At 33.1% G+C, this 14,611-nt stretch overlaps 1 protein-coding gene across 2 annotated transcripts; it reads right to left on the bottom strand.

Annotated features, from left to right (window-relative positions):
• Positions 1–5,914: 5,914 nt before the first annotated feature.
• LOC124835776 (uncharacterized) lies at positions 5,915–10,860 on the bottom strand. Of its 2 annotated transcripts, none has more exons than XM_088091521.1 (5): positions 10,192–10,860; positions 8,566–8,678; positions 8,102–8,476; positions 6,926–7,787; positions 5,915–6,389 (listed from the first exon to the last, which is right to left on the bottom strand). In XM_088091521.1, exons 1-5 carry the CDS (start codon positions 10,340–10,342, stop codon positions 6,319–6,321), a joined length of 1,572 nt encoding a protein of 523 aa, XP_087947647.1. In that variant the 5' UTR covers positions 10,343–10,860; the 3' UTR covers positions 5,915–6,318. The 2 variants fall into 2 exon arrangements, with proteins under 2 accessions (XP_087947647.1, XP_047166721.1); XM_047310765.2 differs by having other exon boundaries at positions 10,227–10,860.
• Positions 10,861–14,611: the final 3,751 nt, after the last annotated feature.

Below are 14,611 nucleotides of genomic sequence, written 5' to 3'. Positions count from 1 at the left end.
AGTTGACTCTAGCCAAAGGTTGAGGCTAATCAGTCCTAATCGAAGGTCAGGAAGACTCGACCTCGCCGAAGGTCGAGACAAGTTGGTTTTGCCCGGAGATCAAGATGAGTCGATTATCGAGATAAGTCCAACTAGGTCGAAATTCAAAAATAGTCAATCTAGACCGAAGGTCAATCCGATTAGGCAGGGGTTAAAGGTCGAGCCTTAGGCCAAGAAAATTTGACTCAGGCAAAGGTCTAGCCAAGTTGGCTCATTTGAACGTTGAGACCAATCACCCTTGACTGAAGTTTGAGACAAATAGGTATTGATAGAAGGTCGACACGAGTTGGCCCTAGCTGAAGCTTGAGATGAGTTAGCCAGGCTAAAGGTCTAAATGAGTCGATTATGGTTGAAGTCCAAAGCGAGTTAGCACGAGTCGATGTCTAGACGAGTAGGTTAAAGTCAAAGGTTGAGTTGATTAGGTCGAGCCAATGGTCAAGTCGAGTTGATCGGAGTCGAAAGTCAACCTAGGTCATCCAAGCCAAAGGCTTAACCATGTCGATCCGCGTCGAAGGTCACATCGACGTGGGTAAAAGGTCGAGCTGAGTTGGCCTAGCCAAAGCTCAAGACGAGTTAACCTTGATCGAAAATCAAGACAAGTCAATCCTGGTCGAAGTTCGAAATACCTTCTTAAAATTTCTCAATTTCAATTTCCTTTTAATTTCTTCATCCAAACAAGTTATTTTACTTTGGAGAATTTCAAATTTTCTAAATAAATGAACTACTCTGAAATTGTTTCATCCAAACACTACATTAGAATAAGATATAAAAAGGAAAGACAATTGAATTACTAATTAATAGTAGTATGATGATGATTAAGTGTTAAAGTGATTATGTGTTAAGTTCATACAAGATAAAAGTTTTAGATATCCTTAGGTCTTAGTTTTAACACATAATTTTTCTATGATAATAAACAAGACATTTTTGTTATGTCTAATGTTTTATCTAACGTGAAACAAGCTTAAAAGAATAAGCTTAAAGCAACACTTGATCATAACAAAAGAGTGAGTCCATGAAGAATAATTCCACTATAATAGGCAAGTGTTATAAACTTAGATAAATCTTTCAAGAAGTATTAGATAGACTACAAAGTGAACAATAACTAACAGTAATATGCTATAAAGAAGAAAGAAAATGTTAAACAATCTTATCGTCTACAAATGATCATATTTGCATGCTCATAGTATGTACTTAAATAACTAAGAGTGATTTTATGTACTTGTTGAAGACACAAGTGATAGCAATAATACTTGTAATACACTTTGAATAGGAAAACTCATTGTTGATTAGCTTTACAAAACTAGATATAGTCTTGTTTGGGTAAATCAATATAATTTATGTATTATTACTAAGTATTTCTTACTTGTGTATCTTCTTTTAAAATATCTTAGGAAAAATATTTATAAAACCATCAAACAACCCTTTATTTCAAATAGGTCACCTACAAAAGTTTCTCACAAGTATTTTTAAACAACCATATGTAGCCCTTCCTCCCATTATAAAGCTAACATGTAACTTCATTAAGAGCTTTTTATTAAAGTGTGAAATAAGTAGGAAGAACTACCAAATTTAGATAGTTAAAAAATTAATATCTTTAGTCATTCTTTTCTTTTTTTGTTCGTTCAATTTTACCAAGAAATTTTCTCATCTCTAAACTTTTTCCTACTATACTTTTTTAAGGAAATGGCATTAGGATTTTCAATGATCCACTCAATGAAATGAGGATCTATTTAGTGGATTGACTTTTTGTTTGGTAACAATAAATAGTCATTAATAGATATTATTTCTTATTTTAATATAAACAAAGCAGAGAACAAATATCTAAGAAATATTTTTTTGCTACATAAGGTTGCGTCTAGTTATCCAATGCAAATGACAAATAGTTTCATTGAATAATCAAATACTTACAAGTTCTTACTACGACTTACAACAAGTACATAAAGTCTATTCAATTGTCACTTAAATTCCCTTGAGGTATGGCATGACCATACAAAGCATCTCCGAGCTAAAAAAAGAAGAATATTGTTTATAGGTTTCAAACTCAAATGAGTGGATATGAAATGCAAGCCCTCATATTCTACGAGATAAGTTCACACATGTGAAATATTTACAAGCAAAATCATTGTCCCTATCTATGTTATCTAGAAGACAACGCTATAAGCACTTAAATGCTTTTAAGGAAATAAATAATTATGAGTGGATGCACATTGTTATCCAATTTTTCTATTAATAAAACATAATTACTTTAATTTAGTAGCTATTTTATTTGTATCCAAGACACTGAAATGAGCTTAAAACACTTAGTGATATAGGTTATGCATGTGCCCAGGTCTAGTTTGAAAGATGTAATGCATGGTCTTTTAGACAATGTGTTTGAAGACATGAGTGTCTACATTATTTTGCATGGTTGTCTACACTTTGGCATAGTAGCACATCACCTCTTGTGTTTGTTGTCAAATCATCTCTTCTTCACTTGTCTAGTGGTTTAAGCATAATATATCTTATTATGAGTTCTATTTATTCTAGTGGTTTGAAAAATTACATTTTTTTTCTTAATTTTTTTGTGCTTAAAGAACCTTCATTTGGTTCATACTTAGCGAATTTAATAAATAAACCAAAATTTGGTATTATTTATTATTATGAAAACCTCCGGTGATAAGGTGGACAAATATTCATATATGGACTTTTGTCTAATATTGTATAAATTGTCTATGTCTTAAAAAGATCTATGTATGATAATTATGTATGTTATGTAAAAGTCTCTTTAAATTTGATGCTTGTAGTAGGCAACGCTACAAACAACCTTTTTATTTTCTTCTTTAGTTTCCTACATCACTTTCTCCTCGTGACATGCATCAATCCACCTTCAACATGACACAAATAACCTTTCATATTTGGATTTAAGGTTTTTATTCAACTTTGGATTACATTGGACATGGGTTAGAGTCCAAACTATGTCATTAAACATCCATATATGAATAGATCTTATAGAAATTGTTTTAAATGAAGATTTATTTGCCATTAACATGTTACCACAAATGAAATCTTCAAATGTTGTTAATAGATCCATTTGAAATTGATAAAAGGAGAAACCATAACTAACCATTCATTAATTAGATAATTGTTGTTTAGAAGCAATAATGAGTATTAAGTCAAACTTTGATAAGGCCTTCCTCTAAATAATATTTTCAACATGATATTGATTAACCAATATTGGACGATCTTTCCTCTAGTGTCTTATTTTCTTGTAGAAAATTCATTTGTTTTTTGAATTACCCTTATTCTTTTTATACTTTTCAATTTTCTTGTCTTCTTGAAGACTGTCAATTTGGAATCCTTATCCCCATGTGCCCTATGGAGAAACTCTCTTTCAAAAAGCCTAGACTTAACCTTTTCAATCGTAATGGAATTCATTCTTATGCTCAAAGAGCTCACCAAGCTCTCATAAAATAAAGAAAAAAGGCTATCACATCATCATTGCATATTAATATTCTACTTTTGCATCTATGTCTCAAAGCTTCATCGAAATTGAATTGAGCTTACCAAGATGAACCTTAAGTGGCATAATCTCGTTCATCTGCAATCCAAAGAGTTGTATCTTCAACAACAACTTATTGAATATGGATTTCATCATGAAGTTACAAAGTTAGTTATAATGTCATCAAAGTTTGTTCTTCAATAATTTCATAAATAACCTCACTAATGGAGAAAAAGAAATCACCAAAAGTGTTTTTTTTCTTCTTGTATCTTCATAACATGTCTCGCTATGTGTATTATAATATTTAGGAGTGGTGCCTACACACCTAACTCCTTCAAGGAAACACTCATTTTGATCTTTTGTAATTGATATTGTTATTTATTGAACTTCTAGATCAGTTATACTTGTTTAGGCATCAACTTTTAATAATAGGTAGAAGATATACCATAGAAATTGTAATCCTAATAAATCAATATGGTTTTGTTAAAATTACCCATAGTTTTTTATCATAACAAATGTTATTAAGTTTTTGGTGATTTGATCATATATTATCTAAGTGTGTATTAAGAAAAAAAATAACTTTTATATTAAAAAATAAGTTGAGGTCATGCAAAGGTTATCATACTCTTCAAAAATAAGAATATTTAGATGACATACAAACGACTATATAATAAACATTAAAAGATGTCAATAAGTAGAAGTTGTAGATATATCTAATGCAAGACAAATTGAATTTGCAGAATCATCTACTTTTCACCAATATGATTCCACGCACTCTAACATTGATTCTAACAAAATAAATCAATTTATCCTAATTATATGTTTAATTTAAGGTTTTAGGTACGGTCAACGATGATTTAGAAAAAAAGTTGTCATTTTCATAACAAGTTGACTACGATAAAAAAAAGTGTTAGTTAAATAACAACCATTAATAAAACATTGAGGAAAAAATAAAGATTTACATGGAAGCTTTACTATTTTGGTTCAAGATGATTAAAACGGAGCATTTAACTCACAAAACATATTAGTGATCTATGAAAAAAAAATTATTATGCATGTGCTTGTGTCAAATGCAATAAGAAAAAATCTAACAAAATAATAAAGAGTGTTTCTTCGCAAAACCTTAATTCCATGAAGTTTATTCTCTTGACAAGGAATTCTTATTTGTATATCCTCTTATAAGAAAGGTTTGCTTGTAAATTATCATACAACTCTATTATTGTAACCAATATAGAATTTATAAAATACTCGTTGAAAGTAAAGAATGATGAGTGTTAACAAACAATGTTAAAAAAGACTTATTTTTTATTTAGAAAAATATAAATAAGATATAGTTAAAAGTGATTAGCGTACTTTTTATAACCCAAATAATGATGACAATAATTGAAAATAACTCAATATAGAGATAAACTAATATAAAAACCGAATAAATAATTCAATGATACACAATAATTTTATCATTTTCAATAATTCGATTTTAGAAAAGTAAAAAATAAATAAAGGAAAGTTTGTAACATTACATTAGTTAGAATGAAGTTGAGTTTATCCATAAACAACTTTCGAATTGAAATATTAAAGATAAAAAGTATAATTAACAGAATATTAGTCTTCAATAAATATGATATAATAGTTTATTATTAAAGCTTGACTTCGATAGTCTCCAATGTATTTCAGTAACTATAATGAAAAAGTCACGGATGCGTAGATTGAGAAACAAAAAACTATAACTTTTTGAACTAGTGCATTTTATCTATTGGAGAGCCTGTTTCTTTTTAGTAAAAAGCAATGACAAGACTTTTTGACAGATGAATATTTAAACAAAGACGTTTGGGACAATATATTCTGGACGATCAATATTCTACACACTTGCTGATCAGACATTAGCCAATTTTCAGAAATCAGAAATACCAAAACAAAGAAGATAAAGATGAGGTACTCAACACCCTTTAAGATCATCCTGTTACAATGTTTTGAAAAGTCGGTTTCATTCATCAATCCAAAAAGTCAAAGGCAATTCACATGATAGTATCTTTTGCCTTGTTGTCTTATCTTTGCAACCGTATGCACAAGGATATATTTTATGATTTTCTTTTAACTTTATGAACAAGAATCATGTGCAACTTATTAATTGCATCAAATACAAAATAGTAGTCACCGATTCAATTTGAAGGCTCATGAGCTTCCCAATAAAAAAAGAAAATTTAACAGATCAACCACATCCCTTAACTAAAAACACATGCACCCCAGATTATGTTTTTGACATTTAATATCTGCCACCGCTATTCAGATTTGTTGTAAACTTGTAGTGGGAACAGTATACAAGCAGATTTTGTTGCTGTTGTAAGCTATTTGGCTCGTGCACAGAGATAATAGGATATGAAGGGGAGAGAGAGAATCTTAACATCAAAACCGTGTTACATTGCCATCATTGGTTGAACATTTTTCCTGGTCATGCTCGGCCAACGTAGCCTTTGGCTGGCTTACAGAAGCATACACAGAATTTATTGCAAGGGGTGATGAGAAACAAAAGAAAATCGTTACTTTCTTCTTTTTTTTCTTTCATTTTTTTTTTTCATCTTACATCACAAAAGAGCAGTAATTTGTGTGATCAAGGCCTGCCACTTGTGGACTTTGACCTGAAAACACTTACAGCATGTGGATCTCTTTAATAAACTATTTACACGCATGATGATGACAGCTTATATCCACTTAGATGGGATGTGCAGAAGCTCGCCTTTTGCGCAGCTCATATTTGTAGTACTCTAGTTTGTTTGGCCGAGTGATACAATTCCAGTACTATGTTATACCCGTAACACAAGTACTATAAGCATTAAAATTGACCATTTAGCAGTTCCAAGACAACCTGCAGAAGCTGCAAAAACAGAATATTAGTACACAAGAAACAATACTTTAATATGGATTTATAGCCACATATGTTGAATAAGTTACTTCCGGAACACTTTTAGGAAAAGAGAACAATAGAAGGAATAAAAAAAATTCTCCATGAACTAAATTAACTTGTGCATAAATTAAAAATCATCTTTTCGAATTAAACTAATTCGAGAAGACAGACTACTACAAATAGCTTGTAGAGAACATTCTCTTTTTGTTTTTCCTACTTAGATTTTTCCCTTTTGAGCTTCTAGAGAAAATTATCAAAACAATTCCGAAGAATTAAAAAGTTATCCTGCTTGCTTGTTAACCTGGAATTAGATGCAAAACATTGCAGAATTTGGATACGAGAAATATCCAAAAAAGAGTTGCACACATGTATGATCCAAGGAAAATATGATATTCAACTTCCAAGGTTCAAGCAATCAAGAAAGATGTGCTCCAACACAAACAAATTTGACACCCATTGCAATCTTTAAACTATAAAACTATTGCCATATTACTGAGCATACTTACATGATGAAAGCCCAGGAAAATGCGTGTAATAATGTTCTGGGGCAAGTTCATTCTTAGGAGGGGGCTCAGCATGAGCAAAAGCTACATTCGGCAAAGGACTCAATGCAGGTTCTGAATGAGAGACGTGTGTAGGGGGATCGATATACGATTTTGGTGATGCAACAGGAACAGGATGATGTGTGTTAATAATAGGGGCAACTGCAGGTGTTGGAGGATGAGCATGCTTCCCAGAATTATGGGTAGACCTTTTTCTAAAACCAAATCGACAATTAGGAGGCTGAGATTGAGAATTTTTCCATGGTGCAGGTGCAACTTTTGCAGCGGTAGGAGAACCAACCTTGGGTGGAGGCACACCCTTCCTGGGTGTAGATACAGGCATAGGTGTGGGTGAATGTGCATGAGTATGTGCATGAGTATGTGCATGTCTAGCTGTAGGTGTTGGTGTAGGTGTTGGTGCTGATGCTGGTGCTGGTACCGGTACTGGTACTGGTGTTGATGAGGGTAAAGGAGAAATTTCAGGAGAAAGATGGGTATCATGGTGATGATGATGATGATGATGCCGGTGTCGATGGTGGTGGTGGTGTGGAGGATGTGCCAGAGGAGCAGGAGAAGGTGACCACGCAGAGCCACTACCATCATTTCCATGAAGGGAGTGTTGCAAGACGGATGAAAGTTGGACCTGCTTAACCCTACCAAATTCAGTGTGATTCAAGCCCAGATTATGTGGTCCCATGATGGTTTGTGCCAGTTTCTTTAGCCTCTCTTTTGAAGTAATCCCAACTGCAAGTAGAACTGTTGACTGGACAAGAGTAGGAGCATCGACTGTTGAACCATCAGAATTTGATAAGCTGATGTACAAGTTCTGCAACCACCGAGAAAACCCAATGAAAATCAGCATGACACATCCTATGACTAGTATTTCATCATTCAAGAATCTTCAACAGGTACTGAGGATAGTAAATTGTATTTATTATGTATAGGGATTCCCCCATATAGGACAGTTTTCTGCAACACCAATAAAGACAATACTCATACTAGCAAACAAGCTTCATCATTTTATCAATACACAAGAACAGTGTGGTGATCATTGACACATAACACATAATAAGAACTGAAAGTTGACCTCAAACAAAAACCATACAAAATGATAACCATAAACAGTAAAAAAGGACCAACCTCAAAGGATGTCAGATATAATCCAGACTTTAACTGACTGGTGAGCTCCTTAAAATTGGATTGTATTTGATAAATGGGAAAATTCAATTTAAAGCTAAACTTTGCTTGCCCTTTCTGTAGAGGAAATGCATTCTGTTGTGGAATTATAGTAATTCCTCCCTTCAGTTTCAGCACTTCAAAAGAGTAGGGATCTCCAAACAAGGATGAAGAAGTAAGCTGCAGAATTGATTGGCGTATAACCAGGGATGTAAATGATGCTCTTATCAAACTGATGACAGGATAGGACATTTCTGTGCCTTTATCTTCAGAATCAACTGCAAAAACAACTCTTGTCTTGTTTGGCCCAGGTAAGGATTCTAGAGAAACGACAGCTACCTGGATTATTTTAACAAAAAAAGAAGAGAGAAAGTATTAGCATGTAAACATTAATAAAGGATGTGGAAGGGAAATATTAAGAGTGGTACTTTGCTAGAGGGAGCATCAATCTCATCAAAAATTTCATCTGCAAGCTGGAACTTGTAATCTTCTAGCAAAGAAACAGATTTATTGACGATAAAGCTGGCAACAATATCATGATCTGCAAAAGTAAACATTGCCATTAAGCAAAGTGAGCTTACAACATTAAAAGAGTCTTTTCAGGTAGCTGTTGATAGTAAATCTCTGAGTATGGCAGCAACTTCTCAAAATCTATCCATAAATTGAAGCATACATATGCATGAGGAAAATCCAATGAAGCACGCTAAGCTGGTGAAGAGTGTGGAGATGCTTATTATAATTTCGCAAGAGAAAGGAATAGAAATTGAATAACGAGATTTGATGAACAACCTTAAGCAAAGGTAATACACCGTGTATATTATAATTATTACGAAGGACAAAACATTTAGAACAACAATTTCCAAAAGCCAAAATACTTAACCAGCCAAACAATAAACTTCCTCGTATTACACAACTTGTCGCTACTTCATCCCCCAATAAACGACCTTCTTATTCTTCAGGTAATCACTTATATGTTATGCTATTCATTCACTCCTCCATTAGTAAGAAAATATCCGTGGCAATTGAACACTTAGAATCTCTTATGGTGGAAAATATGCTGAGCACATTGGCTACATAATGAGGTGGAATTTTGAAATGACGTATAGCGGCTGGGGACATGGTGTCACAGTGCCATAGTAATAATACTACGGCTATTGTAACTAAATTACCCAAATTCAAGCAAAAATTTCACAATTTCAACTTTTCAAGATTACAAACGAAAACTACGAAAAAATAGCAAATAAAGTTTATTGCCATATGTCTATCTCAGTCATTGCAACGCATACAATTCTTGGATAGACCAAGTCATTCAACCGACATCAACAGAAGTCTTCATAAAACTAGCGTCACAAAGCTTGAGACAGCAAAATTGTTTAATGCATACCCTTCACTATGAAAGAAAATCCCATTCTATATTGTATAATTTACAACCATAATTCGTTTGTAAACATCTAAAAACAATAAAAATACCTAGTTTGTGAATTGTGAATAAAACAGCAAAATACACAAACACCAAATATAGCATGTAAAGAAAAAATAAAATAAAGCCGCACAACTAAAAATCTCCAAAACCATTTAGAAAAAAAAAGCAACTAAACAAGCTCGAAAAATTCCTAAAACCTTACTTGAAATAGCTAAAATTAAAGTAACTTCCCAAAACGAAGAAAACACGATCCGACAAACAAGCTCTCTTTCCCACAATTAACAAACCCGCCATAATTAGGAAACGAAATAGCCAATTAAAACACCCAAATTAAATAACTAACAAACTAACTGAATTTATTTCCCGTTGAGACATTAATCATCCACTAAAAATCTCTAATTAAATTTTCCTTTTTCGTTCTTCCATGGTAGACCATCTTGATGAAACCTATAAGACCATAAAACTAGTTAAACTGTACCAACCCCTTGTCATTTTTCCACACCTTCACTGATAAAATCTAACCCAAAGCTAAAAATTAAACTCCTTTCACCCGCATTTCTCCAACATGCTCCCAAATCGGAAAACCTAAAACCTCATTTCCCCCGAAGCCAAAAGCAGAAACAGATCTAACCCCATGAAACAATGCCGCCAGCCACAAGACCCCACCTTTGAATCTGGAACCTCCATGCAGGCTCCTCCGATCTGCGAGGCTCATAAAAGGGGGCAACCAAAACGCCGCAGATAGGAACAACGCGACCGACAGGACCAGTATGATGATGCATCTGGCGCCGACAAACGTCCGAATCCGAGAACAGTGGCACCGACACTCCGCATTCCTCGGAGGATCCTCGGACGGAGGCAGAGGCTGCCGTTCTTCTTCGCCCTTTCCCATTGCAGAAGAACCGGAAGAGGGTTACAACCCATTAGCATTGGGTACACCCATTGGGAAGCTAAGTTCGAAAATGGAATCTTTTTTCAAGAGGGTAGGTGGGGTTGGGAAGATTAGAAGCTTTTTAGGGTTTGAGGGAGAAGGGTTGGAGTGGAAGAAGACGAAGAAGAAGAGATAGTGATTATTAGTGAAGTAATAACTTGTGCAGCAAAATGGACAGCTAGTGTCATTTTCTGCTTTGGAGAGAGACGGTGTGGTTTTGTTTTTTATATTTTTGAAAAATTGAAGTGGAAGCAAAGAGGAAAAGAAAATGCGTTCATTTTTTTTTAATTGTTAAAAATTACGCACTGAGGTAGCACTATCGAGGGAGAAATTAGAAAGATGGGGTAAGCTGTGCCGAGGAAGAAAGCATTTGGGGGGGGGGGCAGTGAGGTAAGGTTTGACTCTTCCAACTTAATATCCGCCACGTTTTCTTCTCTCTCATGCTTTGCTCGTGAAAACAGATAAGGATTTTAAAACCAAAAACTCTATTCAATTTTTTTATTACTATACGTCTGTTTTAAGACACTCAACTTAATTCACGCTTGTTAATTGTCTTCTGTGATATTTTTTTAACTATCACTTTTTTCATTAATTGGTAAAAATTAATCTCTAAATTTTCTTTTTTTTAAGACTTGTTTTTAGTAAAAACAAGCTTAGAACATCACTTATTAGCTTTGATGTGATCATATTGATACTTCTATTCATATCAGTTTATACCTATTGACTTCCTTCGAACTTCTTGAATGAAGATTGGATTAAATTCAACTTTTCTTCAAAAGTTAGGCATGCAAGCAAATTAAAACAACTTTCCTCAAGACTATGCAAGATGCATTTTGTTGTTAGCACTTCTAATGTTTCACCAAATCATAAAAATACTGATAAGTGTTTATTGTTCTTAATTTTAAAAGAACATGCGTTTATTTGGTATTTTTTTAACCTTTTTCATTTATGTTAACTCTTTTTACTAAAGGATTTGAGAAAGAAGAAAATTCGAAAATTTTGTAAGCATTTCATAAGCCAAGTTAAAAGATATAAATAATTAAAGAGAACTTAGCTGATATAGAATTCAACTTAACTGAACCAAAATGTGTTTTGAAAACCATTTTTTACTATATTGAGATTCGCCCAACACAAAATGGTTTAAGCTCAACTAAGATAATTGTTTTTTGCACTTCCCGTAACTTCTTTTTGCACCCTTATTTAAAAAAAATATATCCCTTTATCCTTTCTTATTTAGTTTTTTCTTCTTCGTTGGAAGCACTTGCTAGTTTGACATTAAGTTTTGGCACACCAATCAATTAGAGATCAATATATTATGAAGCTTTGAGATGGGTAGATGTTTGGATAAGTATACAAGTATATCAACTTCGTTTTTTAATTTTCAAACACGTCCATGGTTTCAGATCAACATGTTGTACAATCCAACATATTAGATGACTTTGAGGATAGAGTCCATCTTGGTGAATTGGTTTAAGAGTTTTAAGTAATATTATGTGCAATTTGATTTTTGAGATGGTTAGATGTTTGGATAAGTATATAAATATATCAATGTTCGTCTTTTAATTTTCAAACACGTCCATGGTTTTAGATCAACATATTGTACAATCCAATATTAGATGACTTTGAGGATAGAGTCCATCTTGGTGAATTGGTTTAAGAGTTTTAAGTAATATTATGTGCAATTTGATTTTTGTGGGTGAGTACTTATTAAAGTACACACTGTTATATGTGATTCAATGATAAGAATGATTGAGAATTTTAATGAATTGATTTAAGGTTTCGTAGATTGTTATGTAAATGGTGGGATATTATAGAGTGTGGTTTCCTAGATTGAGAATTTTAATGAATTGATTTAAGGTTTCGTAGAGTATGGTTTAATTGTGGTTTTTGCTTTTATACGAGATTAAACTTTCATATGTGTGTGTAACATTACTGATGTAATGTGTTGGTTTATTTGTAGAGATATGGTTTAGTATTGAATGGATGAGGTTCATATCCTAAGGAGAAAACTTTAATAGAAACTTAGATTTAAATTGTATTTTTGGACTATGGGTAAAATAGTATTTTTTACCTTTAGTAAAGGGTGCAGAAATTAAGTTAAGGGGGTGTAGAAAGTAAAGGTATGCAAAATAAAATAAAAAATGAAAAAAAAGGAGATTACTTGAATAGCAGTAATATTTAGTAGTCATTGATATTTTAAAAAGTGATTGAGAAAAATATGAGTGGAAATCTTGGTGAATCTTAGAGATAAAGTGAGAGATCTTGTTTTAACCTAAAAGATAGAGATAGAGTGAAAGAAGATAAAAAGGAGAAGGGGAAACAAGGGTCTGCACATTATTACTCTAAGTCTAAAAACGAAAAAAAAAAAAAGAGATAAGGAAGAGAAGAGACATTTTCTACGAGAGAAGGGGAAGAGTTGCGGAAAATATAAGGGAAGATTAATGGTGTTTTTGGAGTATAAATAAAGCCCTGGTATTGGCCAAGATATGGAGAAGTTTACCTTTGTTAGTTGTATGTTATGCATTCTGATTTTCTTGCATCGAAATTTTTGTGTTGATACATGATTATATGATTATGATTATCTGTTGTTGTTGTTGGACAATGGTTTGTGTATGCATAATGATAGGGTTTATGTCATATTTGTGTTGGGTTTTCCCTATGAAAGTATGTATGTTTTAAAAGGTTATCCCATGATAATATGTATTGATACTAAGGGAGGACAAATGTATGTTGATTGAGGTCTTTACCATGCAAATATATATTGTAAAGAATGATATGATTATCATATGTAATATGTTGGGTTTATTTAGGTTGTAATCTGCATAATGATAGGTTTTGGATGATTCAAGTAATGTAATGTATGCATTAAAGTATGTTCATAAGGTATCTGAGGCGTGAAAGCATGCATGATGTATTGGGTATCTTTTCTCATAATCTAGGATTGATGTATGTGTGTTTTGAACTCTTGAATTATGTTCAAGATGTGTTTTGATTCGGCAATAATCGATTATTTGTGCATTCGCTTTGAGTTTTGTTTCGGGAATCGATTATGTAGGATGATAATCGACTATCCCTTCATATGTTATGAATCTAATAATTTGTTGTGTCAAAACCACTGAGATAATCGACTATCCCTTCATATGTGAACGTTTCGGGAATAATCGATTATTGTAGTGTAGTTTTACTAGAAAAACGTGTTTTAATGAAGAATGAACGTGGACCAAATTTGAGGAGCTGTAGAACGTGATAATAATCAGATAATGAGATTAATGGTTATGTTTAGGGTCAGTTTTGACTTGTGGTTAAGGTTAGAGCATGAGTAAGTATTAGGGTGTAGTGAGTATATGGTTTATGAGCATGAGAGTGAAGGATAAGTCTACTAGTTATATCTAGTAAAATCTTGGTTCTGTCTGCGAATTGGTGTTTCCTTTTGCCTTTTGTGCATAGGAAGGGTTGTTAGGGTATTGAACCTTCCTTGTGTGGGGGTGATGGTGTTTTTGTTGTCCTTGTGTGGCAAGATTACATGTTCCTTAGCTGGATTGCGGGACTACTCAAGCATATTAGTAGGGGATGCTACATATTGGTCTATAGGAACGACTACAAGCGGGTGAGGTAAGGTACAAGAGTGAGACTGACTCTTTCCACTATGGTGTTCATGGTACGGTGATATTCATGGTGTTATTCATGACTGTGATAGTCATGATGGTGATGTATTTATAATGACGATCGTAGTATAGGAGATGTTTTAGGTAATGCTATGTTGATAATGGTGTTCCTATAACGGTTATAGTAAGTATTAGCGTAAGTATTAATGAGTGGATAGACCCCAATAGTCTATGAGTGTGAAATGTTAGTAATGACATCAAGAATCGAGAATCGAAGATCAAGGATTGGAAATCGATAATCGAGTAATTCATAGTGATTAAGTTGTCATGTTAAAGGATTAAGACTCTAATTATTATTATTGTTGGGTATGCAGTGGTTTATGGTTGATATATATATTCAGTGTGTTGAGATCTTGTTATTATTATGATTGTTTTATCGATAACTTACCCTATACGTGTTTGTGTTTGTGTGCTGTGAATAAAATTATCGACGATGATCGTATAATGTATTATAC

This window comes from Vigna umbellata, chromosome 5 (assembly GCF_029865625.1).
Source record: "Vigna umbellata cultivar VRB3 chromosome 5, Vumbellata_1.0, whole genome shotgun sequence".
In the NCBI taxonomy this organism is placed as follows: Eukaryota; Viridiplantae; Streptophyta; class Magnoliopsida; order Fabales; family Fabaceae; genus Vigna; species Vigna umbellata.
Note: the sequence above shows the minus strand (reverse complement) of the source record. Positions and strands in the feature narration are given on the sequence as shown.

Excerpts from the sequence above, each read along its gene's own strand:
- LOC124835776 (XM_047310765.2), bottom strand. The coding sequence starts at position 10,452 with ATGGGAAAGGGCGAAGAAGAACGGCAGCCTCTGCCTCCGTCCGAGGAT. Across the intron at positions 8,477-8,565 it reads TTGATGCTCCCTCTAGCAAA|GTAGCTGTCGTTTCTCTAGA; the intron begins GTACCACTCTTA and ends AAAATAATCCAG. Across the intron at positions 7,788-8,101 it reads TATATCTGACATCCTTTGAG|AACTTGTACATCAGCTTATC; the intron begins GTTGGTCCTTTT and ends CGGTGGTTGCAG.